Here is a 25,537-nt window from a genome sequence, read left to right as displayed (position 1 = left end):
AAGCTAAATGTCTAAGAAAGTGCCAGCACTTTGAATTTGAATCTGGGCAGTCCAGCCGTGGGACCCACACAGCTGGGTTTGGGGTGGCCTGTTCCAAGTGTTCCCGGAAACTCTGGGTAGCCTCTTCTCAGTCCGCCTCCAGCCAGGTTCCAGGTGGGAATCTGTTTGCGGAAGCCTCATGGGGCAAGTCCTCTGTTTCTGGGTCTTCCTTCCCTCTGGCTCTTCCCCTTTTGTTCTGAGGCCACTGCCATCTGGAGCTGCCCCAGGCATCTGCTGTCAGCACACTCCTCCCTCCCCACGTGAGGCACCTTCCCCACTCAGACTCTTCGCTCCCCTCCCTCCTCTCCCCCACCCCGCGCTCCACCTCCGGGTCCCCACCAGGCGCTCAGAACGGATACCTGCCCTCTGACGCAAGACAGAGAAACCCCTCGGTTCTCCAGGCCTTCAGTTTCCCAGATGGATCCATTCAGTTAATTGCACTCACACTCCTAAGCCCTTCTGCCCGAGCCTCCTCTCTCCAGACACACGGTAACAGGCCACCTCGGACAGCATGGGCTCAGGACACCATGTGGGGTGATCGAGAGGGGCCATGGGTCTTCGTTAGGAACTGTTTTGCCCCAAGACCAATCCCAGGCCCCTGAGGGAGTGCCCATGCTTAGCCCCCTTCTCCTGGGGGTGCTGAGATCTACAGGCTAGGTGTGGAGACGTGGTAGCAGCAGTGAGGTAGGTCAAAGCTATTCCCCTAATAGCTGTCTACACCATTTCTGCCGAAACGATGCGTTCTCTTCTCCATTCCTCAGCCTTTTCTGCTGCCCCGCTAAACCCACCTTTTCAGCAGAAGCTGGGCTGTGGAGTTGGAGACACCAAGTCGCTTCTGAGTTTCTATTTCTAATAAGAGGACCACATCTGTAGCAAAGGGAGCCCCTTCTACGTGCTGATGCACGCGCTTCTCAGGGCGCAAGACACAAAGCTTTCCCCTGCACCGCTGGAGCCGATCTTTGGTGTAAGCATTATAGCTGCCAGCACTTTGCACCAGACTCGCAGACACGTGGTGCATCTTCCAACGCAGGCAACAACCTTCCCTTGTCTGTGCCACCTCCCTCCTCCAGGCTCCTGCATTTTCACACCCCCGGCCTGCAGGAGCCTGCCGGGGTGGCAGTTGGATCCGGACTGATGTCTGTCTGGGATGTAAATGGAGGGGGCTGGAGGGAGACAGGGGGGACAGATGCCACTCCCTCCTGCTGTCTTAGCCCTTTCCTCCCTGTGCCCCTTTAGCAGCCCAACAGGAATTTTTAAAATGCAGCTGGGTGTGCGCTGTCCTTGGAATCTCAGCTGCTACACCCATATGGATAGCGGGTTGGAAGTTACCTCCGCAGAACTGACGTGGCTCCCTCTCTGGGGCTGACTCTAGCCGGGTGCAATTGCCACCATTGGCCATGGGGCATTGGTGGATGAAGCTGGTATGAATAAGGGGTAGGAAGGGCTTGGGATCAGGAGACCCCAGCAGAGGCAGGAAAGAAAGGGGCCCACTGCTGCTTTGGCTAGTCTGGGATCTTGCAGGAGCCTCCTTTGCCCTCTGGTCTGAAGCAGACAACTACTGGGCACATCACCATGTGTTAGCTTTAAGACTGATATTAACTCCTTGGCCACAGAGCCAAGGCTAGTTGCACAGGCATTGTTGTGCCTTTCATACATCTACAAAGTAGACTTCTGTATTCCAAAGCCCAGCCTGCCCAAAGCTATGTAGCGATGCAATACACCGGCCATAACTTGGGAAAAAGGGAGAAAGGACCAGTGACTTTTGAATGCTGGGTTTGTGCCAGGCCTTGGTTTAGATGCTATACATATAACTTAGCCCGTTAACTGATTTAAAATGAATTAACTCACAACAGTTCATTGAATTAATAATCACTGAGGGGAGCCTGGGTGGCTCAGTCGGTTGAGCGTCTGACCTTGGCTCACTTCCTGATCTCGTGGTTCGTGGGTTTGAGCCCTGCGTCAGGCTCTGAGCTATCAGCACTGAGCCTGCTGCAGATTCTCTGTCTCCCTCTCTCTGTCCCTCCCCTGCTCTCACTCTGTCTCTCTCTCTCTCTCAACAATAACCAAACATTAAAAAAATTAAAAAAAATAATCATGGAAACAACCTTTTATGAAGTGTATTCATCCCACTCTTAAAGACAAGAAAACTTAGGCTCTAAGAGAGAGTAAACACATTGCTGAAGACCATGCAGCAGAGGGCACCTGGGTGGCTAAGTCTAAAGTGAAGAGTCCGCCTCTGGATTTTGGCTCAGGTCATGATCTCACGGATCGCGGGATCAAGCCCCACGTTAGGCTTCTGTGCTTACAGCAAGGAGCCTGCTTGGGATTCTCTCTCTCCCTCTCTCTCTGCCCCTCCCCTGCTTGTGCGCGCTCTCTCTGTCTCTCCGCCTCTCTCAAAATAAATAAATAAACTTAAAAAAGATCACGCAGCCTGTGGACAGCCGAGGTGGCACTGAAGCCCAGGTGTGTGGCTCCAAGTTCATGCCCTTTCCATGTGCCAGAGGAATTCTCTTGAAGCCCCATCTCTGAATTCATGTCTAGTGAGTTTTCCCTGGTCTGCATGGTTTCCGAGCTAGTTCACTGTTCACCTCTATTGATTAAGCCCAGCCCTCTTCTGTTTTGAGCTGGAGCTTATTCCTGTGAAGGATGCAAGAAAGACCTAGAAGCCACCGCCCTCGCCCTCAGAAAGCTCACAGTCTGATTAAGGGACTGAAGGTCCTCCCTCTTTCCTGCACCCCAAACAAGCTTCTCCTATAATCTTGTCCCTCTTTTCTTCCTGCGTGAGTTCAGTCTGTGGTTTTCAAATGGCTTCAGAACCTTGGTCTGTTGAAACCAGGCTTAGAGTCCCACAAATAGAGGGCGGGGTAAGCAGCTTAACATGACTGACGTTGGGAGCAGATGGGTCCAGATGGTAGGTCCTCGTGTGGACAGTGGCCTGGGCTTCAAACGGGACACCCCACTCAAGGAGCCTGGGAGCCCATTGCTCAGAGCCTGGGGTAGGAAGCTACATTTGAAAGGAAGATGGCTGAGGTTTTGCACAGCTGTCTTCCCTTAGGAAAGCTTCTGAAAGGGATGGGGTTTCCTACCTGTTCTCTCCACGACATTCCCTCTGTACAGCATTTTGCAATTCTCTATGGAGTTAGGAACAAAACTGTGATTCCGAAGGTGGCATACAAAAACTTAGCCCTCCGTCTTTTGTTTGAAATCAATATCCATGATGTTAAAATTCTCAATCCCCAAGCTGAATTCTTCCTTAAACTTTTCAACTGACAAATGTTACGGTTTTCTTCATAAACCTCGTAAATTTTGACAAACGTGTTTGATCCCATTAAGAAACTTAGTTCCTTAAATCCCTTTGAACATTTGAAACTGTGTTTGTCAATTTTATCATTAACTTTCCTTTTTGAAATATCACAGTTTTGTAACAAGAGCCTTCCCAGTCCTTAGGTGATTCTTTTTTCTTTATTTTTTAAAGTATTTTATTTTCTTCTTTTAATGTTTATTTATTTTTGAGAGAGAGAGAGAGAGAGAGAGAGAGAGAGAGTGGAGGAGGGGATCCGTGTTAGATCCACAGGATCCAAAGCAGGCTCTATGCTGACAGCAGAGAGTCTGATGCAGGGCTTGAACTCGACAACCGTGAGATCACGGCCTGAGTCAAAGTCGGGTGCTCAACCGACTGAGCCACCCAGGTACCCCTGTAATTCTTTTCTCTCACTGATAGTTTAAATAACAGCTCTATTGAGATATATTTCCTATACCATACAATTTGCCTATTTAAAGTATACAGCTCAATGATTTGTAATATATTCACAGAGTTGAGCACTCATCACCAAAATTAGCTTTAGAACATTTTCATTGCCTTTGCCCTCCAACCCCCACAAAACCCCTACCCATTAGGGATCCCTCCCCCTCCCTCCACTCTGGTCCTTCTCTAGCCCTAGACAATACTAATCTACTTTCTACCTCTATGGATATACCGACTCTGGACTTTTTATATTCATGGGATTATACAATGTGTAGTCTTCTGCGACTGGCATCTTTCACTCATTATGATGTCCTCGAGGTGCATCCATATTGCAACATGCCTCGGTGCCTCGTTCCTTTTTATGGCTGAACAATACCGCGTTGTATGGATGTGCCACATTTTATGTAGCCACCCATTGGGTGAGGGACATTTGAATCATTCCACTTTCTGGCCATTATCAATTATGCTACTGTGAACGTTCCTGTACAGATTTCATGTGGATGTGTGTCTTCAGTACTCTCTGGTCCATACCCAGGAGTGGCGTTACTGGGTCACATGACAACTCTGTGACTCACCTCTGTGACCCTGGGTCTTGTCATACTAAATGCAAGCCTCCTTCTCTGACCTTTTACCTTCAGTGTTCATCTTTTCTCCCTCCTGGGTCCCTCCTTCTTACCTTACCCAAATCTTGGGCCCCACCCTTGGAGACCTGTCACAGAGGATTATGATCACTTCCCCTCCAGCCTTGCACTGAGCCACTTTCCTTTAATGGCAGGCCCCAGGGAGGCAGCTGCTGCCATCCTGGATGTCTTCCCTACCCCCTCGGAGAGGGGGTGGGAGCCTCCCCATCCTCTCTCTCCAGCTGTGAAGAAAGATGTGCGTCTAATTGCTGTGAAACTTTCTCCCTGAGGGTAAAAAGACAGGGAGCCAGACAGTGAGAAGCTAGGATGCTGAGTGGTAGGGAGGTGGGGGCTCCTTCCTCCTTCCTGGAGGTGCCAGGATTCCTCTCCAAGGGGGTCCTCCAAGGCCATCTTTCCTGGTGTCAGTTTGGTTTATGCTGACGGCTCTGAGGTGGAGGCAATCCGCACACCCTACGTGTTAACTTCTGTTTCCTTTATAGGTAGTCTTTATGCAGAAGGAGACTGGTCAGAGCTCAGTTAACCACACGCAGGGCCAGTGAGTGGAGCCTGAATCATAGGAAGTCACAAATAGCCACAAACCTTATTCAAGCCAGCATGTTAGGTCCGCCAGCCCTCAGCTACGCTGGCGACACTGGAGGGACTGTTCCATTCCAGGCGTGTTTCCTAGTCCTGCCTCTCAGAGGACGAACCAAGAAGCGATAACAATAAGGGGGAGAAAACGCACAGCCCCCGAGAACTTCAGACAGCTGGCTGGATTATAGTACTGGCAGGTTCTTCCCGGTGTGACCAGCAACCGCTGGCCCATATGGGAGCTGTCAGCAGGGCTGGGCTCTGGACCAGGCCACCTGTATACTTTGGGCTCCCTTGCCAGGCCAGGCTGAGATGTGCCAGGCTCCAGTTGGCCTGGAGTCAAAGAGCTGAGACGATACAGCAACCCCTCTTCCTCCAAGTGTCAGGCTCTATGTACGGATGTTCACTGTGGCATTGTTGTGATGGGAAAACAAAAATAAGGAAGAGCAACCTAGAAAAGTCTTTTACGAGTAGATGGTCAAAGGCTATGGGGTGGACGCTCACGGTGCAGTTATGAAAGAGAACACCGCAGGTCTCCGTGTCCAAGCCCCATGGTGTTAGTGACCCAGCCACTTATGCCATGACAGGCAGATGTCAGTGCCTCCCCACCCTGGAAGGAGCTACACTGTCTTGGTGGGTGCAGCTTCTTTGGGGGCCCCGGCCTGCCCGGAGGCGTATGAGTACCAGTGTGCCCTGTTAGTGCTGTGTGCCCCTACGGAGCCTGGTGCGAAGACTGGGTATTCAGCAGACATTCACGGTGGTCACCTTGAGGGAAAGGCCTCTTCCCCCTTTCTTCTCTCCCATTCCCTCCCTCCCTCCCTCGCTCCCGATTTAATAAATAGTCAAGTGGTTCAGGTTTCAATCTACAGATCAGTTCTGGGTGTTGAGCAGGAAACAGCTGTTTTCATCCAAATCCCTAACCTTAAACCCAGGTGTCGCCCTCGGCCCCCTCCTCAGGCAGGAATCAAGGGCCACCTGATACTGTTGTTCCCCCCACCCCCCATTCCCCCTGAGCCCTGTGGCCTCTGTGAACTTAGCTGAGGCAGGGAGAGGAGGGGCCGGGTCTGCTGGGTGCCCCGTCACTGTCACCAAGTGGATCACTATCAACGGTTAAACACACAGCCCCTCACTCCTCCCAGATCTCTCCCCCTGACAATGAAAGGGAGCCAAGGCTGAGACAGCCACTGAGCAGATGGAGACCACCCCCCTCCAACCCTGGGAAGGGAGGTGGGAGAAGGGGGGAGTCGAATCCCATATACTAGGCTTTCTTGGTTATTGGAAAATCCCACAAGACAACTGGTTCAACCCCACACGGCTGCGGCTGCGAGGAAACTGGGTCTCTCTCCCCCTGGGCGTGGGGAGAGGCCAGCATCTAGAAGCAGGCTGGTGAGTGCTTTCTTAGGCTGTCAAGCCCCGGTGCCCCAGAGGGTTTGGTGTAGTTACAGACAGCCTTTCAGAGCGGGAGGTGGGAGGATTGTGTGGGCAGATGCTTTCTTCTAGATGCTGAGACATGCGGTCATTCCGTGGGGGTGAGGAGGGGGACGTGGGGAGATGCAGTCGTTTGGCAGGTGCTCCCAGAAGCGGCAGCCAGGGAGCTCCTCCCCGCTGCTTCCCCTTCAACTCTTGTCTTCCTCCAGAGATCCCTCTGTCTCTCTCCTACTTGCTTGGCGCTCTGGCTCTTTGGGACAGGCTGACGATCGTCAGCAGGGGGCATTTCCAGTTTCCTAGGAAACCCACCCCCTGGCCTTTAGATGCCTGTGAGCGGAGGGAGCGGAGCAGGCTCGGGTCACCATCTGTTGAATCGTTTATTCCTTGGCAGGAGAGAGATGGAAGGGAGGTGGCGGTGGGGATCAGAGGGCAGGAGGGGGGGACAGCGAGGAGGGTCCCCTATAACACCCACAGCGGTCCCTCCACTGCAGGTGGACCTCAGAACCCTGGCAACTGTGCTGACGCCCTCAGGGCTGAGGGGGCAGCTAGGCTGGGAGTGAAAGGGACGGCAGTTTTGCGACTAGTGCCTGGCACAGCTGAGCCCCTAGATTCTGAGGGCCTGTCTGTGGGGTAGAGAAAACAGCGTAGCCCTGACAGATCGGACAGGAAGCTCTGAGAACGGGGAGGGGGAAGATTTCAGAAAAAAGGAGATGAGAGTGTGGGCTGAGAGGATGCTGGTGAGATGCTCTTCTTGGGTTACTGTGGTTATTTTCATTATCAGACTTATATCTTGATAATGGTTTCATCCTGTGTGATATTCGCCAAGGATTTGTCATATGTGGATTTGCCGATGGGATAACTATCTCCCAGTAATAAGAAGTATCTGGTCAGCGACTCATCCCACACATATTTTTTGTACCGTCTTACTATGGAGGGAGGTAAGACATGGGCTCTGAGCTCAAGAAGCTGAGAGTTCGGGGGCACCTGGGTGGCTCAGTCAGTTAAGCGTCGGACTTCGGCTCAGGTCATGGATCTCGCGGTCTGTGAGTTCGAGCCCCGCGTCGGGATCCGTGCTGACGGCTCGGAGCCTGGAGCCTGTTTCCGATTCTGTGTCTCCCTCTCTCTCTCTGCCCCTCCCCCGCTCGTGCTCTGTCTCTGTCTCAAAAATAAATAAAAACATTTAAAAACAAAAAAAAGAAGCTGAGGGTTCGATGCAGGAGACAGACATGGGAATCCCATGGGCAGGAAGAAATGACTGCTGGAACAGAGTTTGGTGGCGCATTGGGAAACACAAGGGAAATGCAGCCTATTTTCAGGGCGAAAGCAGGGCTGGTGTCAGGGAGGGGTTGCCGCTCGGGGCCTTGGTAAAGAAGGGGATCTGCACTGGAGAGAAGTGAGGGAGTAGCCTTCTGGCCTGGGTGAAGTGGGAGCAAAGGTCAAGGTCGCCGAAGGTGCCTGTTTGGCTGGAGCAGAGGCTGCGATTAGCGTGAGAGCTGCCCAAGGAGCGCAGATTGTGTCTCTTAGGCCGGCTCCTCGACCAGTTTTCCTGCCGAGAACAGACAGGATAGAGGGTGAGCATGGGCAGGATGCTGGCTCTTTGTTCTTCAAGTAAGAAGGCGGTAGGTGAGCAGGAATGTGGTTATTATCATAGTGATAACCCGAGACACTGGTTTATATTTATGTACAAGTCAGCTGTGACTGTTACGCGTTTGTATGGGGAGCAAATGAGCTGAGAAATACCTTAGCTCTGAGTCTGGAGTCCCAGCTAAGAAGGGCTGCCTACCTGTCTGCGTGAGCCCTCCGGCCCAGTGTGGGACACCTCTGAGCTCTTTCGGGCCCCACACGCCTGGCCCTGCCCCACTCCTTACTTCGATGTGCCTTTATTTCCTCTTGTGTTTCAGCTCCTCTCTCTGACTGCTGAAGAGGTTGCTTCCGGACAGCTATAGTTAATAAGCCTGCTGCCTTTTTTTTTTTTTTTTTTTTTTTAATCTGATGCACAATGGTGGAGTTTTACGTAGGCTCTGTTGGGCTTTTATTATCTCTGCTCCCTCACAACATCCTGTGGCAGTGATGTTTGAATGTGTTCCTTAGCTGGTGTGGGTAGTATTGTTCTCGTCATTTTATTATTTATTCCAGGCACTAATTGCTAGCATGTGGCCTCATAGCACTCATCTGTCGGTACGTCCCAAGGCATTAATCAGGAGCCCAGCCTCCAAGTACCTGCAGGACTGCTCTGTTCATGGCTCGGAGGCATCCAACTGAACATATTCGGTTCCAAGCTCATGTTCTCCTTGTGCCCGACCACAAACAGATTCATTCCCTGTTCTGTATTTCTGATACCAATCCTTAGCATTATCCTAATCCAGTTTCCCGACCTAGAAACCTTCGTGCCGTCCTTCTTCTCACCACCCACTACCGGTCAGTCATCAGCTCCTGGTGACCCTAACTCAGAAAATATCCTCAAATCTCAGTGGTCCTTGGCCACTATGAAGCCATCCGCCTGTTGCACGCACACTCTCTCACACTGGGTGCAGAGGCGTCTGGAATCTGGGAGAAGATGAGTGGAGTGGCAGGCAAAGGAGGTGTGGTCTGAGGAACCTCACCCTGGGGAGGAACCTTGGGTCCCAGAGGCGACGGATGCTATAGGGCAGAGAGTGGCCTGGGACTGAGCCCAGACCAGCCCCCTGATGGGCAGGTCACAGGCCCTCTCTCGGACCTGACTTTACCCAATATTCAAAGAAAAGTCTTGCGTGGGTCGGAGTCAGCTTGAGGTCACCAGGAAGGAACACGATAAGCATAGTGAGAGCAGCTTAATTGGCGTGGTGTCTCACGTTCCTATGCTTTATCCGTCTGCTTTTCCAACCACAACCACTGGAAGCAGCCAAAGCAGGAATATCTATTTCCATTGTTGAAATTTTTTTTAAAAGCTCGGAAAACAAGTAATTTATTAAAAAAAAAAAAGTAAGTGGCAGGACGGAGGACTTTACTTGGGTCTTCTACTCCGTAAATATTCCCTTCCAGGCATACACCGGACGCAAGAATGATCAGGGCATGGGCTAAGCCTCAAAAATGCCACAAAGAGGAGAGACGAGTTAAGCTAGTGGTGAGCAAACTGCGACCCCCACCCCCACCCCCCCCCCCCCGGCCAATTCCAGCCCGCTGCCTGTTTTTGTAAATAAAGTTTTATTGGAACATAGCTATGCCCATTCGCTCCCTTATTGGCCATGGTGGCTCTCTCACTACAATAGAAAAGTTCAGCAGTTGTGACAGAGGCTGTATGTCTCATAAAGCTGAAAATACCTACGATCTGGACCTTTACAGAGAAAGTCTCCGACCCTTAATTTAAAGTTTTACCGGTGTGCTAAGTGCCCCAGAGAGACAGGTGCAAGGGGGAGTAGAAATGGAGGCAAGCAGTGGGGCGGGGGTGGGGGTGGGGGAGCACAAGGAATTATTCACGAAGCAGAAGACGCCTGAGTGGTGCGATGTGGCAGACTGAATAGAAAATTAATCACGTGACAAGGAGGGAAGGCCTTTCCAGCCACCGAGGATGGCACATGTAAATGTGGAGATTGTAAATGGTGTGTCAGTTACGGGGCATTTAGCATTTGGATGGGGTCTGAGAGTCCTGCAGGAGTCTGATCTCCTGGAGCCTTGCTGCACGCAGGAGTTTGGGTCTGACCCTATAGATGGATGGGGCGATATGGAAGGGTTTTCAGCCGAGCACTGACAGCCTCAGACAGGGGTTTAGAAAAATGACTGTAATAGCAACATGGAGAATGACCCGGAAAGATACCAGCTGGGGGGGTTACTGCAGTAGTCCACGAGACATGACATAGATCAAAGGTAAGAGGGTGGGAGCACGGGAAAGGGAAAGGGGGTGAGAGACACCGAGAGGGCCTCGGTGCCTCGTGTGAGGTGTAAGCAGCGGTGGGATTTCAGGGTGATTCCCAGGTGTCTGGCTTGGGCAAGTTGGGTTGGCGCCATCAACAGAGACAGGGAAGAGAGACAGAGGAGCAGGACCCCAGTGGAAACACGACGAACCCGTGGCAGAAGGAGAGGCTCTGGCAAGGTGATCACTGCCGCTGCGGAGGTTTGAAGGGCCAGAGAGAAGAGGAGGCCAGAAGTGGTGGTTCAGAGGCCAAGGAGAAAAGAATGTGAGGAGGGATGGATGGAGTGGTTGACGGAAGCCGATGCCGCCTCCAAGAGGTCTGGCGAGATAAAGACTAAGGACGCTGGAGTCGGCCGTCTGGAGGCCAACGGGAGGTCTGGAGGGAGCGTTCCAGAGTCTGGTTGGAGGAGGGAAAGAGAACTCAGGAAATAAAAGCAGAAGCCACAGTCCACTCTCTAAACAAACTTTCATGAGAAGAGAGAGAAGGAAAAAAAACAAATCAGGTGTATGTAGGGAGGCTGTGGGATCCAGAGAATAATCTTTTGTTTTTGTTAGGAGAGAAACTTGAAGGTGTTTCTCTGCTGAGGCCCGGAGAAGAGTTGGGAGATTCAGGAGCATGTGGAGCGGACAGCGGATGGTCAAGGGCGGGTCTCTGCGGAGGGGTGGGCCTGGGTCCAGCAGACGCCGGCAGGAGGAGGGAGGGACACTTTTTACGCAGAAAGTGGAGGCCATGGGAAGCGTAGGCACCCAGCTAACGTCCCACGGGCATTTCCGACCGTGACAGCGCGCTGTCAGCTGCACGTGGTAGAACACTCGACTCCAGCCGGCTTCAAAATTAAAGGGAATTTGTAATATAAATATATATGCAGTTGGAAGATCCACAGTTAGGACTTGCTTCAGGGAATGCTCCGTCAGCGACACCAACGGTGGCATGAAGAATCAGGTCTTTCCCCTCTGCCTTCTGCGGTGTTAGACTATCCCCGTGTTACACACGGAGACACCCCCCGCTCCCACCTGGGGGACTGGGGATTGTGAAGCAGTCCCAGGAAGCCCCCTGAGCCCGGAGAGCACCGCAGACCTCAATGCAAAAGATGCGAGCCTTGGGACACCTGACGGCTTGCCACGTCCTTCCTCCCAGCCGCGCCTGGCTGTTGCGCCCACGCATTGTCGCCGATGGGTTCGGGGTTTTCTGCATTTGGAGAGTCAGACTGCTGCACAAGGATTTCCAGTTCTTTGTTTTACTGACAGAGTCCTTTCTTCAAATAAAACCTCATGCAAAACCCAATATCAACAAACAGGGGCTTTGAAGCAGCCCCGGTGAGAGTGGAGTGGGGGTGGGGGCCGAAGTCCCACTTGTTCCTCCCTCTCCAAATGCTCTCCTCCCTTGGAGAAGGTCCCGGCACTTCCAAAGAAACCACCAGGCTCCTCTGACCCAATGCAAAAACCTGGCACTAAAAGGTTCTTGAGAAATCTTTCAGCTCTACCCTCCTTACCCTGAATACTTGGTGTGAAACCCCGGGGTGGCCGTGAGGCTGGCTGCATTGGGTGGTTTCATTGAAACAGTGGTGAAGTTTCTGGGTTGGAAAGTGAAGAGGCTGGCCTCACCCCGGAGGGTCTCCCTGCCTCCACTGCCACCTGTCTACATGCCGCCCTCCAGAGAGCAGCCAGCGTGGCCTTTGAGAACAGCTCTCATCAGGTCACCCACCACTTAGAACCCTGCAGTAGCCTCCTGGCGTGTTTAGAATGGAATTTAAATTCCTTACTTTCATCTTCAGAGCTGGCCACACTGGTTTATTTCACCTACCCATCTACTTCCTGCCATAGGGTCTTTGCACAAGCGGTTCCCCTGGCCCCGGATGTTTTCCTGACCCACCTTTATAAAGTTGGCTCCTCCTTGCCATTTAGATCTCCGTCAAATGTCACCTTCTCACAAGAGGCCTTCTTTGACCATTCACTGCCCTTTACCCCATCAGCCTATTGGGATTTCTTTTCTTCTTCTTTTTCTTTATTTATTGACTTGATTTTTTTTTTAGAGACCTTTTAGATTTACAGCAAAATCAAGCTGGGAGGTATCGAGATTTCCCGTAAACCCCCTACCCCCACACGCGTACAGCCTCCCTCATTAGCACCACCCCCCACCGGAGAGGTGCAGTTGTAACAACTGATGAACTCACCCTGACACATCCTAATCACCCACAGTCTGTAGTTGACATGAGGGTTCACTCCCAGTGCTGTCCTTCTGTGGGTTTAGACGAATGTGTAATGACATGGGCCCAGCATCATAGTCTCATACAGAGGAGTTTGATGCCCTGAAAATCCTCCGTGCTCCATCTATTCATTCCTTCTCCCCCCCACCACCCACCTCTGGCGACCACTGATCTTTTTACCACCTCCATAGCTTTGCCTTTTCCAGAATGTCACTTAGGGACATAGAATCATACTGTACGCAGCCTTTCCATGGCTTCTTTCACTTAGCGATACGCATTTAAGCTTCCTCCGTGTCTTCTCGTGGTTTGATAGCTCATTTCTTTTTAGCGCTGAATAGTACTCCGTCGTGTGGATGCACCACAGTTTAGGTATCCGTTCACCTACTGAAGGATGAAGGGCATGTAGGTCGCCTCCATCTGTGCAGGTCGGATTGTGTGTTCTTCACTGGACCTACTGCGACCTGATTTGTTTGTGTTCACTGCCGATTTCCTGTCTCCCTCACTGGAAAGAAGGCTCCACCAGAGCAGAGAAACCTTATCTCTTGTCCTTGTGTTATATTCTCTAAAGCAGCACCTGCTGCCAGATCTGGTAAATGAATGAATGGCCTGCCGACTGCCACCCAACAGTCCCGGGGGGGGGGGGGGTTCTGCTCTCGGAGATGTGGAACTGGCAGCTGAGCCACGTTTCAGCCCCGCCAGTCTTTCCTCCCATCATCACAGATGTGTTGTGACCACTGGCACAGCCCTGCCCAGAACGGGGCTGCGGGAATGTGGGGGGCTCCCGGTGATGACAGCTTGTGGGAGCCATGGGCCTCTCAACCGTCTGCCGGGGACAGCTTGTGGTGCCAACCCCAGGGGCTCCCCAGTCTGGGGAAAGAAAGCAAACCAGGATCCAGAAAGAAGGAAAAATTGGAAAGCACACTGATTGCGGGTGGATAATTATTACTAGTAGCCGCTGTTACCAGTAACGTCACGTAGGTAACCAGGACGCTTCCTTCATCCTGCGAACTCAAAGCCCGCCCCGGGGCAGCAGCTAACATGTACTGAGCGTCACTCTGGGCCCTGTGCTTTGCCAAGGGCTTTAAATAGGAATTGTGTATTAAGTCATCCCAGAAGCCCTCTGGAATAGTCCTGTGTGAGCTTTTCAGATGAGAAATACAGAGGTCTGAAGGTTCAGTACTTGCCCCTGACCCCCACCCCCTCAAACTCAAGACAGTCATGCTGCACAGCCCATGCTCTCGAACTTGACCAAGAGAGGCTGTCGTGTCCAGCAGTCCGCACCAATGGCTGACCATCACCCGACTCCCACACCCTTCCTGGGCCCCGTCTCAGACATTGTGAATCTGAATCTCCCACAAGGCTTGCAAATTTAAAGTTCCGGAAACTTTAAAGCTTCAGTTCAGGGAGCTTACCTAAGTGAAGGAAGCATCCCACATAAGATAACAGAATTTCTAAGGGCATTCAAATTCAAAAAAAAAAACAAACAACAACAACCAGTTTTTTAAATCTGCAAGCCCGATTTGGCCCCCTGCCTAGAAGTTTGAGGGTCCAGGGATCTGTGTATTTAAATAGTGCCGAGGAGTTTCTGAGAAGCATCCAGTTCCTTCCCGTGTGGGTACATTGTCAGCACAGCACCTGGGCTTGGATTCTTTATGAAACAGTGAGCTCAGTACTGCACCAGGCAGAACATTGCATGTTTGGGTAACTCTGTTCCCTCTCTCTTTTCTTCTCTTTTCACACAGGGGTTGCAGGGCAGGGGGAGGATTTCAGAAGTGCAAGCATCGAATTAATCGTCTTCCGCAGCGTATAGTACACCATCAGCCCACACAAGATTTCTCTTGTGGTTTTCTTTTTGTTCTTTTCCTCACTCTCTCCCCCTGCAATAGCCCTCCCTTTTATGTATTTTACATCCTTAGGATCCACCTCTAACCTGTTTGATGTGATGTAAAAGGATCTTTCGGACACATTGTATCGATGGTGTGTGTGGGTAGAGTGTTTACTTTCGCGGATGGTACTGTAGGATGGCTACATTTATCAGATTATTCTTCCTTACATCTCAGAGCAGCAGCTGCCTCTCTGGAACCTTCTCCCATTCCATTCTAGTTTTTTCCCTCGTGGAGCTAAACGGAAAAATTCCACACCTTCTCCCAGCATTCCAAGACAGTCATCACGGCCCCTCTTCTGCAGCCCCCATCTGCCCTCTCACCAGATATGGGATTTTCCCTATTTCTCCCCAGGATGCTCTGTAGTTAGATGGCATTCTCCACGCACCCCCACACCCGCCCCTGGGTGATGTCATTCTCTACCCCTAATGGGAGAGGAACCTGAGATACTTTGTGACTGGGCCACCCAGCAAGATAGCGTAAGAAAAAAGATTTGATTAGAAGCAGGCACTTACCTGCCTTCAGTTAGACATCCCTGCCCTTGGCCTTTCCTACCTGGTTATCGGGATAGGAAAACTGTAACCCTTGGTGATGTGGGGGTACCTGCAGGCAGGACATCTCCCTCCTCACTCTGCATTGACTTCTTTGAGTGCAACACTAGAATCCACATGCCCGGACACCAGTTAACACTCCTGTTCCTTAGACATGGGTGGAGAGTCCTTCAGAATGTACGGGAAGGATTACAAGCCGTGTGCCTCTCCTCCAGGCTGAGCGGACCAGGCTCAGGGAGGTGAAGGTGCCTATATGCCCATGTGGAATAACTCACAGTATGTACAGCCATCACCTCAATCGAGTCGTTCTTATTATACTCCCGTGGAATCCCTTCCTCATCCCGACATTATCATCACCCCGAAAGGAAACCCCATACCCGTTACTTCCCATTCCCCCTTCCCCTCTGCCTCTGGTAAGCACCAACCTGTGTTCCGTCTGTATGGACTTACCTATTTTGGATCTTCAATATAAATGAGATGATTCTGTATGTGACCTTTTGTGTCTTGCTCCTCTCAGCGAGCATAACCATCTCAGGTTTCGTCCACGTTGTAGCAGGTGTCAGTACCTGCCTTCTGTGGCCAAGTGATAGTTCGTGGAATGTACGTACTGCAATTTTGCTTATGTATTCATCTGTTGATGGACATTTGGGCTGTTTCTACCTTCTGGCTGTTATGAATGATGCTACTATGAACATGTGCACACAGGGACTTGTTTGAATACTGGTCTTTAACTCTTTGGGGCATATACCTAGAAATAGAAATATGGGGTCAGGTGATAAATCTGTGTTTACTTTTTTAAAGAAACTACATTTTTTAAATTAATTAATTAATTTTTAAATGTTTTCTTTATTTTTGAGAGAGAGAGAGAGAGAGGGCACACAAGCAAGGGAGGGGCAGAGAAAGAGGGGGACAGAGGATCCGAAGCAGGTTCCACACTGAGAGCAGTGAGCCTGATGCAGGGCTCGAGATCATGAGATCATGATCTGAGCTGAAGTCAGACGCTCAACCAACTGAGCCACCCAGACACCCACATTTGTTTATTTTTTTATTTAAAATGTTTTTGTTTTGGGGGCGCCTGGGTGGCTTAGTTGGTTGGGCATCCGACTTCGGCTCAGGTCATGATCTCACGGTTCGTGGGTTCAAGCCCCACATCGGTCTCTGTGCTCACAGCTCAGAGCTTGGAGCCTGCTTTGGATTCTGTGTCTCCCTCTCTCTCTGCCTCTCCCCTGCTCACCCTCTGTCTCTCTCTCTCTCAAAAATAAATAAACATTAAAAAGAAAGATGCATTGACTTTATATTAAAATGTTTTTGTTTTTGTTTTGAGAGAGAGCGAGCATGCATGAACACATGAGCAGGGGAGGGGCAAGGGCAGGAGGGACAGAGGATCCAGAGCATTTCTTTTTTAAATAGCAACTTTACTCTGGAACTTTCCTGCATATGGAGAGATGGGAAATTGGGTGAGGAGTCGGGAGATCTGGGTTCTTTTCCTGGCTTTGCCCCTAACCAGCTGTGTGACCTTGAGCAAATCACTTCCCCTCGCTGGGCTCTTGTTTTCTCATTTGAAAAGTAAGGGGATTTCATAAAGCAAAATGATCTTAAAAGTCTCTTACTCTTTTAAGATTTTACTGGGAAAAAATGGGTTCCAGAGAGAAGAGGGAGAGAGAATTATCAAACAGCTACCAGATTATCTCCAAGAACTTTGTCTACCGTGTTTTAAAATTGTGAGTTAAAAGCACCCCAAATAATTGGGCTTTTTTTTTTTCCTGCCAGTGTGTTTCTAGTTAGTGAATAGCTCTGGCTTCTTATGCCCATCAAGATTCCCAGAACAAGATACCCTTCTCCTGCCCATCACTTCCTGTTGCTGGGCAGCTCCTGAACAAAACATGGCAGTCATGAAGCCAAGACGGGAGCCAACCCATCCCCACTGTCCTACGTGAAGGAATGCTGAGCCTCACCCCATGCTGGTTCTCTCAGTACAAGGTGTCAGCTGGATAGCCTGAGTCTGGTCTTTGGAGATGTACGACCCAAGGAGGGGAGTTAGCAGACCCTTCCTGTGTCTGTATAAAGACCGTCTTTGGAGGAAGAACCAAAGACGTCCTGTGACGCCGTCCAGCCAGGAGATTTTCCTCCTTGGGAGATTTCTACTCCCCTGACCCTCTTCTAGCTGATTGATCTCTGGCCCAAGTGCAGTGCCTAGGGAGGGAGGGAGTTTTTTCCTCCACTGGAGGGGATCCTCCACAGTATACCATCCAGGTCCAAAGCATGTGTTCCCCTGAGCCTCCTGCTGGTTTTCTGGGGAGACCCGAGTTTAAACAACAAAAACATGTGATCCAAGTGGTTTATTTCATTCAGTCAGCCATTTATTTGCTCATTTTTCATCCATCCATCACATATTTTTGAGTGCCTGCCATATTAGATTCTAGGAATAAACAAAATGAGGCACCTTCCCTATGGAGCCTTCCTTTTTTAATAGAGGGTACAGATGAGTGGCTTTTGGAAAGAACACAATGAATACGAAGTGACAAGTGCTATATAATAGGGGGCCACAAATGGTGTTCAGGAGTACAGACGAGGGAAGTCACACTTGGCAAAAATCGTGAGAGGGCAGATTCAAAGCATGTTCTAGACAGAAGCTAATCTGTGTAGAAGTCACAGAGCACGACACATGATGGGACCTAGGAGATGACCAGTACTTGCTGGAACACAGAGGGAGGGTGACGAGAGGGGAGGTTGGAGAGGGGACTCCATTAGGGAGGATTTCACTGTCGGGCATCTGTGAGCTAGTGAGTTGACTGGGGCCTGGCATATTTGTATCCACACTTTAGAAAATGACACCTCTGGTGATGGGTGAAGAATGAGTCAGAGGGGTAAGAGTAGAAGTGGGGAGGGACACCCGGCTGCCTCATTTGGTAGAGCATGCGACTCTTGACCTCGGGGTTATAAGTTCGAGCCCCACGTTGGGTGTAGAGATTACTCAAAAACAAAATCTTAAAAACAAAGAAAAAAAAAGAGTAGAGGTGGGGAGACCACTCAGGAAGCTGCTGTGGTCGCTGCCATGAAATGATGGTGACCGAAACCAAGGCGGAAGCAGCGGGAAGGAAGTAAATGGGGTCCAGAAACACGTGAGGTTGGGGGCTGCTGCTGGGCCCAGCGTCCAGGACAGAAACTGCTGAAATCTGAATCAGAATCCTTTAGCCCGCCCCACATCCTGGCACAGGGGAGGGTCCTCATCCCCCGGGTCTTCAGAAGCATAACCTTGTCTCCCAGGAGCAAGCCTTGGAGCCCTGCTCCTGTGCCCAACAGCCTCAGTCAGGGCAGACGGGAGCTGGCGACAGTGTACAGGTGAGAGAAGAATCCTGGGGGACCTGCCTCCAGCCATCCTCTTTGACTTGGCCCCCATGGCAGAACAGCAAACTGGACCAAGTTTTAAGATCCCATGTTCTGGAAACAGTGGCAGTCTTAAAGCACTGTATCTCATTCTTTTTTTTTTTTTTTTTTCCAAGTATAGTTAACATACAGTGTTATATTAGTTTCAGATGCACAACATAATGACAACAGTTCTACACATGACTCGGTGCTCATCACGATAAGTGTACTCTTATCCCATTTATCTATTTCATTCACCCCCCCCACCCACCTTCCATAGCCATCCTTGCTTTTCTCTCTCAGGAGGAGGGGAAAAGGGTTTATCTCTTAAGGACTCCTCCCAGGCCCCTTGGGCAGCCATTTTTAATCCTTCCCCTTGAAGGCCTTAGAATGATTTCTTGTGCTTGAGGATGTGAACATTGGGCGGTCATAATGTCGCTCATTCTACCAACCCCCTGGAAGCCCCTTCTTCTGGGTCATAGTCTCAGCACTGCCATTATCTCTAAAGGGACAACATCAGGGCCACCACACCTTTGTGCACAAAATATCTGCAGAAATTCATTTAAAAAAAAAAGTCCCAGTGAGCAACCAGCTTCCACCTGTCTAACTCCTAACCCTCAGTGCAGCTGCCTTCACTCTGCCCCTGGATCAGAGGACATCAGTGTGATCTTTTCTCTGTGCCCTACCCCAGACCCACTCAAACCCAGGCCCATACAACACATAGGGTTCCTAGAAGCTCTGAGATTCGTGTGTTTCTCACTGGCCTAGTGCATGGCATCTTCTAGGTGCTGGGCCAGTGGGACAGTGTTTGTTTCCAGGATTATTCCAAGCGGAGTTGCCCTTCCTTCTAGAACAGTGGTTCTCAACCGGGAGTGGTTTTGTCCTCCAGGGGACAGTTGGCAATGTCTAGAGACATTTTCGATTGGAGGCAGGAGTGGGTTCTACTGGCATCTAGTGGATAGAGGCCAGGGATGCTGCGAAACATCCTGCAATAATACCCAAGGCAGTTCCCCACACAGAGAATTGTGGGTCCCACATGTCCATCAAGGTTAAGAAATCCTATTCTAGAACACTGGTCTGTGACCAACAGGACCCTGGAGTCCTTCAGGCCCCGGAGGATTGCTAGAACAGACCACAAGTTCAAGAAAAACTCACTTGGCATTGTATTTCTTTCCACAGCTGAACTCTGTCCGAGAGGCCCAGTTAGAGCTGCTGGAGGCAGCAAGACCCCGCGGGCCGGGGAGCAGGGAGCGGGGCCCAGTACTGAGGATGGCCAGGCAGCAGCAGCCGCCGCCCTGGGTCCACGCAGCCTTCCTGCTCTGCCTCCTCAGCCTCAGCGGGGCCATCGAGATTCCTATGGATCGTGAGTCCTGCCCCATCCTCTTTGATTCTCCTGATTTTGGGCAGAGGAGTTGGGAGGGGATGGGAGGTTGGCGGGGAGTGAAGACCAACTTTGGAAGAGGTTGGGGAGAGGGGAAGTGATTCTGGATGCAGAGCTGGGTTTCCCTGCAAAGAATTGACGGAAGCAGATCTGTGTTTGGGAATGTGAGACAAATTGCGCGGCACGATCTCTGAGGACTGTGGCTGAGCTGATGTTGGGGCTGCCTGGAGCCTGCCGAGCAGGACTGGAGGTGGCAGATTTGAAAGTCAGTGTGTCACTCAGGAGTTCTTCCCTCCACTCTCCTCCCTCCGATCTCTGCAGTCTTGACTTGCCCGTCAAAGTGGAGTTTCCAAGGACCAAGTGCAATGGATAGTTCTCATCTGCCTTCCTAATATCTGAGCTGGATCCTAGGCCCTCGTGGCTGGACTAATCAGGAGGGACGGCCTGGGGAGGGTTGGGAAGGGAATTATTTCGCAGAAGGCTGGGGCTAAATGAAACATTAAAATAGAGCTCCATTTTAATGCCAGGGTCCAAAACCCAGGTGCTGATTCCTTCTGTTTGTTTTTGCCTCTCCCGTGGCGAAGTTGGAAAGTAAAATCTATATCATTCTGTTTCCCATGGTGGGGGCATTATTTGGCCATCAGAATCATAAAAGAAGGGGTTTGGGATGCTGACAGCCATGTCTCTTGCAGCCATATCTGTTGCTACGTTCGTAAGTGGCTCATTGACTGGCAGCCATGCTCCATGGCCCTGCATTTAGCTGCGTACCCCCTTTGCCGCAATTCTGACACCTCCACCAGAATGTCTTGGCATTCCAGTGCCCTGATGTGGGCATACCACCTCTGTCCCCTGTGCCCTGCTTCCAGAAATAGATGGGATCCACATGATGCCGATGCTGACTTGGGCTCTGTCCAGGTGACAGATGTCCGGGGAGGGCTGGGAGAGGGATACAGCCTCCAAGAAGTGCCCACTGAGCTCTCCAAAGCCAGACCCTGGGGCCCGGAGTCAGCATAGCTTGGAGAAGAATTACACATACTTCAGCGCCCCCCGCCCCACTCAACCCTACAAATAATAACTGCCCAGAGGAGTGGCCACTTCTGGGTAAGAGAAGGCCAGCAGAAACTATAAGAAACAAGACAGGCAAGGCCCTGTTGCCTTCCCAATAGCCCCAAGCGCGTGTATGTGTGTGTGCATGCACGTGTGTGTGTGCGTGTGTGTGTGCTCACTGAAGGGGGGGGGGGTCATAAAATGAACTGTTCCCGTGGAGACCATCTCCACTGATAGCTCAAGGAAGAGTCTCTCATTAACAATCCCAGGCAGACAGTCTAATAAGGAGCACGATAAGGCTAAGTCCCTGGAGAGCAGAGGGATACAGAGGAAATTGGGTTATCAAAGAAGTGGTGAAGGCTCATTTCTCTTCTGCTGCTTCTCCTCACTCATTCACTTGCCACTTTGATCCCTGGGGCTAGTGGGTGAGGGGTTCCTTCAAGAAGAACTTATAAATAGATGGCTTTGACATCTTTGTTAGGAATCTGATTTCTAAAGCTCTACTGGAGCCATGGGCAGGTGAGCTAGCAGTCAGTCTCTCCAGAGTACCGCGTGTGGGGCAAAGAGCCACAAGTGCCCTGACCTCCCCCACCACCATCTCCCCACCTCAGTGTCCGTGAGGAGGGCCTAGAGTGTCCCCTACTTCTGGAAATGCATTGAAGGAAACATAGACCTTTCCTTGCTCTGGGTCACACAGCAAATGGGTGATGGATTCATGAATAGATCCCAGGTCTCTTTAAGATGTACAACTTGATGACCAGGTTGGCACTCGATATGCCCCACCCCTCCCTCTGCTAATCCCACCTTCTTTTAGTTCTTGGAACTCACCAGAGTAGCAGCTGCCACATGTCTGGCTGAAAGCTAAGTGCTTTAGAAGCATCTCCTCTGAGTCTCATCTTTCGCTGACAGGTTAGAAAACCGAGGTGCAGAGAAATAAAGCCGTTCTCTCCAGCTCATAAGTGGCAGGGCCAGCACATGACTACAGCACCTCTCTGAATGAGGAGGTGAGGTCTTTTGTGACACCAGGCCTCGTGCCCCGGGCCGCCGCACAACAGGAAACTCATGATGCCTGCCCGACGCATGCCTCCTATGCACTATACCTCCCTGCCGGCTGCAGGCTCAGTGGCCCTGGTGACATGTCCAGAATCAGCCTACAGAAGATGAATGCAAGACAAGAGAAGGCCAGCCCTTCAGAGGGGACCCAGTTGCCCAGGGAAGAGGTCCTCTTCAGCCAGGTTTTCCCCTCTTGCTGAGCCCAGCATAACAGGTGCCCCCCAAGTTACCTGAGCCCACCCTTCCTTCTTAACCCTAGGCCGTGGCCCGGTGGGAGGGGCTGGGGAAAGACCATACGTTCTTACTCCTCTCCCCCCAGAGTCATTGAGGTATTGACATACAACATATGTAAGTTTAAGGTGTACAACTTGATGGTTTGCTACACGTATACATTACGCAATGATGACCCCATGGGTTAGTTTACACGTCCATAATTACCTTTCGTGTGCATGGGGTGGCAACTTTGAAGATCTGCTCTCTCAACAACTCTCAGGTGTATGATATAGTTCTGTTAAACTACAGTTGCAGGCCGTACGTTAGGTCCCCAGAACATACCCATCTTAGAGCTGGAACTTTGTATGCCTTGACCAGCATCTCCCCACTTTCCCGCCCCCCTCCCAGCCCTTGGCAACCACCATTCTACTTTGTTTCTTTGAGTGTGAAGTTTTTAGATTCTGCATAGAGTGAGAACATACCGGATCTGTCTTTCTCTGACTTAATTTCACTCAGCGTAAGGTCCTCAGGGCCTATCCGTGTTGTCACAAAAGGTAAGAGAGAGATGCCGACACCCCACGTTCACTGCAGCGTTATTCATAAGAGCCCAGATGTGGGAGAAGTGAAGGCCAGGCACTCTTCTGGGAGAGGCTGCGGGGGCTCTGGCTAGAGGCTGCCCCGTCAGGGGTGCCCTTCCGCTCGCTTGCCCCTTCAGGGGGCATTATCTGTGCCTTGAGGACCGGGGCACTGCTTCTGCTCTGGGGAGTTCGGGCCCAGCAGGCTTCCTGGAATAGCCCCCGGCGGCTACACAATCCCTCATTGAAGCCCCGGCCTCCAGCTCCCGCCGCTGTGCCAGCAGAGTCACACGCACCCGCCTCACCCCCCTCACCAGCCCCAAGGAGAACAGCGTGACCTTTGAAGAAAGCAAAGGGTCGCCTCATCAACAAGAGTGGGTTTGCCAAAAAGTGAGGCTGCTGGCAGCTCGCCCCTCTGTCCCCCTCCCCACGTCAAGGGACTGGGCATTTTTCTCCTAGGAGCCCACAGAGGAGACGGCGGGGTGGGAGGAACGTTTCTTCCTCACTGTCATCCCAAATAGTGCTGCAGGACGACCTCAATACACACACACACACACACACACACACACACACACACACACTCCATCCTCCAGGGATGGGTTGGGTGCCAGGGACTGTAGATACCAGCCAGGGAAAGAGAAGAAGTGCACGGATAAAGGAACCTTGCAGACGGGGCAGGCACCTGCCTTACCCCCTGCAGAGCTCACTGGAAGACTTCTCCTCCCCCTTGGAAGGCAGAAGAGCAAACTCATTTTCCACTTGACATCACCAGCAAGTTCTATAGATGGAGAGAAGGGCAGGTGGTGTAACAGAGGGTTTGAGGGGGGGGGGGAGTGTCACAGGACTAAGTAGGCTGCCCTTGTCCCCGGGCACGCGGTCCTCACGGTCGTCTCCCTATGGTGGCTTGTCCTCTGGTTTGGTTCTGTCTCTGTAATAAATTCCTTGGTGGCACAATGGCGGTTGCAGATGTCATTACCTCCTTAGGGAATTAGACTCTCAAGAGGCCCCTGGCCTGATTTCAGTGTGGGGCTGGGGACAGCATCCAGCCAGCTCTGAGGGTCTCCACTCCCCCTAAGACCTCCCTCCTTACTCTCCTTTGTCCAGAATGTCAAGGAGGAGAGAGTGTTGGGGCCCCACTTGGCCCACCCGCCTCTCTGGCCAAGGACGGATCTGGGAAAGGAGCTTTGGACCAGACTACAGGAGAACTGGTCCTTATTTCAGTTCTGCAGCAAATTTGCTACGTGCCCTTAACTGAATGACTTCCCTTCTAAGAATCTGAGATTCCCTGGATAATGTCTAGGGCTCTTTCCATTGAGCCAGCCTTTGATTTTATAAAAGAGAGGCTTGAAGGCCATGTGGGCAAAGCAAAACCCCTGCCAGGGCAAAGACAGAGCCCTCCACTGTGTGTGAGGACCCAAGAGACATCAACTGTGTCTTGAGATGAAGAAACCGCAGGCCTGGGCTAGTGGTCAAAGGGCCTACTTCTCCTGAAAATGGCCCGTTCTCCCCTCCTCCTCCTCCTCCATGCCCAACCACACTGGCTTTCCAGAACTATCTTTCTTGGGCCCCTGGCAGGAAGATCTTATATGGGTGAAGATGCCATCATGGGGAGTTCCCGGGAGCACGTGTTCAGAAACGACAGATTTCTGCTTTTCCCCGGACTTTTCATTCCTTTTTGTTTCCCGCCGAGGCTGCACCCAGGCAAATGGCAAAGCAGATAAAATATTTCAGTGCCCCACCAGACACACAACCCTGGCCCACTTGAAAGAATTGTTTTGAACCTTTTTGTGGGTCTTACTCGAGACTTTCATGTACCAACAGTGTGGATGGCAGGGGACTCGTTCCTGCCACACTCCACCTTTCTTCTCCCATGTTTGTCTTCTCTCTCGTGACTCTTCTGGCACCTCTTGGTCCTGCCTTAGCCCTGCCTGCTCCACACCGCCCTTCTCTGGGCCCCTGGACTCCTCTTCCACAACTCACTGTGGCTGAGTCAGAAAGCTTCAAGGTCACCTTGGCTCCCCCGCAGCCTTTGCTTCCCGGGGAAGCACCCACTCTGAAGAAGTCAGCCCACAGCATCAACACATATCTGATATCCGCACCAGCGTGAGATACGCACGGCCTGTTACTTCACGATAGAACCATAAAGAAGGGACATCTTACGAAGTTACGGAAACACATGTTCTCCTTTCTGCGAATTTTAACCAAGACCTCCTCCCCAGGAAGCGCATGACCATTGAAGATCCTGCCATTCGAAGCGTGGTACACAGACCACCAGCTTGTCAGAAACGCGGGGTCTGCTAAATCAGAATCTGCATTTTAACCAGACCCCCCCTCCCCCCCTCCCCCCCGGCGCCAGCCTGGGTGATTCATACACTTGTCAGGGTTTGAGAAGCCCGACCTCAAACATGCACACACCTGTACACGAGCACCCGCACATCTCAGGTGGGCGTTGGGGCAGACCTTTGCTACCTGCCTCTTCATCCTTTTCGTAAAAAGCACAGAAAAGAGTGGTGGGCTCTGTTTCATCCCTGCACTTGTTTGGAAGAGGGATTTCCGTAGGGCAGCGTATTTCTGCCATGAGCAGAGCCGCGGTGATTCATCGGTCCCTAGAGTTTTCCAAAGGATAGACAAGAAGGTGCTTGCATGTGGGACAGAGAAGAAGGTGCAGCGGAAGGAGCGAGGCCTGCGGACCGTGTGGGCTTTGCCTCATAGCCCTGGTTCAGATCTGCTGCTGCCAGGCTTCTCAGCCTCAGCCTCTCCCGGGCACCATTGGCCAGGGGGCCCGCTTTCCTCAATGGCGTCCAGAGAGGGTGGACGGCACCTTTAGAGCCCAGCCTCTTTCCAGCAGCATCGTCCCGTTCGATAGCTGGGCTTTCCCGGCAACACCACTTGATCAGAAGCCGGTCTTCCTGCTCAACTGCGTGGTTTGAGCTCCCCGGGGAAATGTCG

General features: G+C 51.5%; 1 protein-coding gene across 18 annotated transcripts in view; it reads left to right on the top strand.

The window, feature by feature from the left end:
- NFASC (neurofascin) overlaps window positions 1-25,537 on the top strand; it is a 181,378-nt gene that overhangs the window by 88,689 nt on the left and 67,152 nt on the right. For all 18 annotated transcript variants that reach the window (XM_027074833.2, XM_027074839.2, XM_027074831.2 and 15 more), the window contains one exon: window positions 19,499-19,682. In XM_027074833.2, coding sequence (XP_026930634.1) covers window positions 19,499-19,682 — 184 coding nt within the window. The remainder of the gene's footprint in view (window positions 1-19,498; window positions 19,683-25,537) is intronic.

This window comes from Acinonyx jubatus, chromosome E4 (genome assembly GCF_027475565.1).
Source record: "Acinonyx jubatus isolate Ajub_Pintada_27869175 chromosome E4, VMU_Ajub_asm_v1.0, whole genome shotgun sequence".
NCBI lineage: Eukaryota > Metazoa > Chordata > Mammalia > Carnivora > Felidae > Acinonyx > Acinonyx jubatus.
Note: the sequence above shows the minus strand (reverse complement) of the source record. Positions and strands in the feature narration are given on the sequence as shown.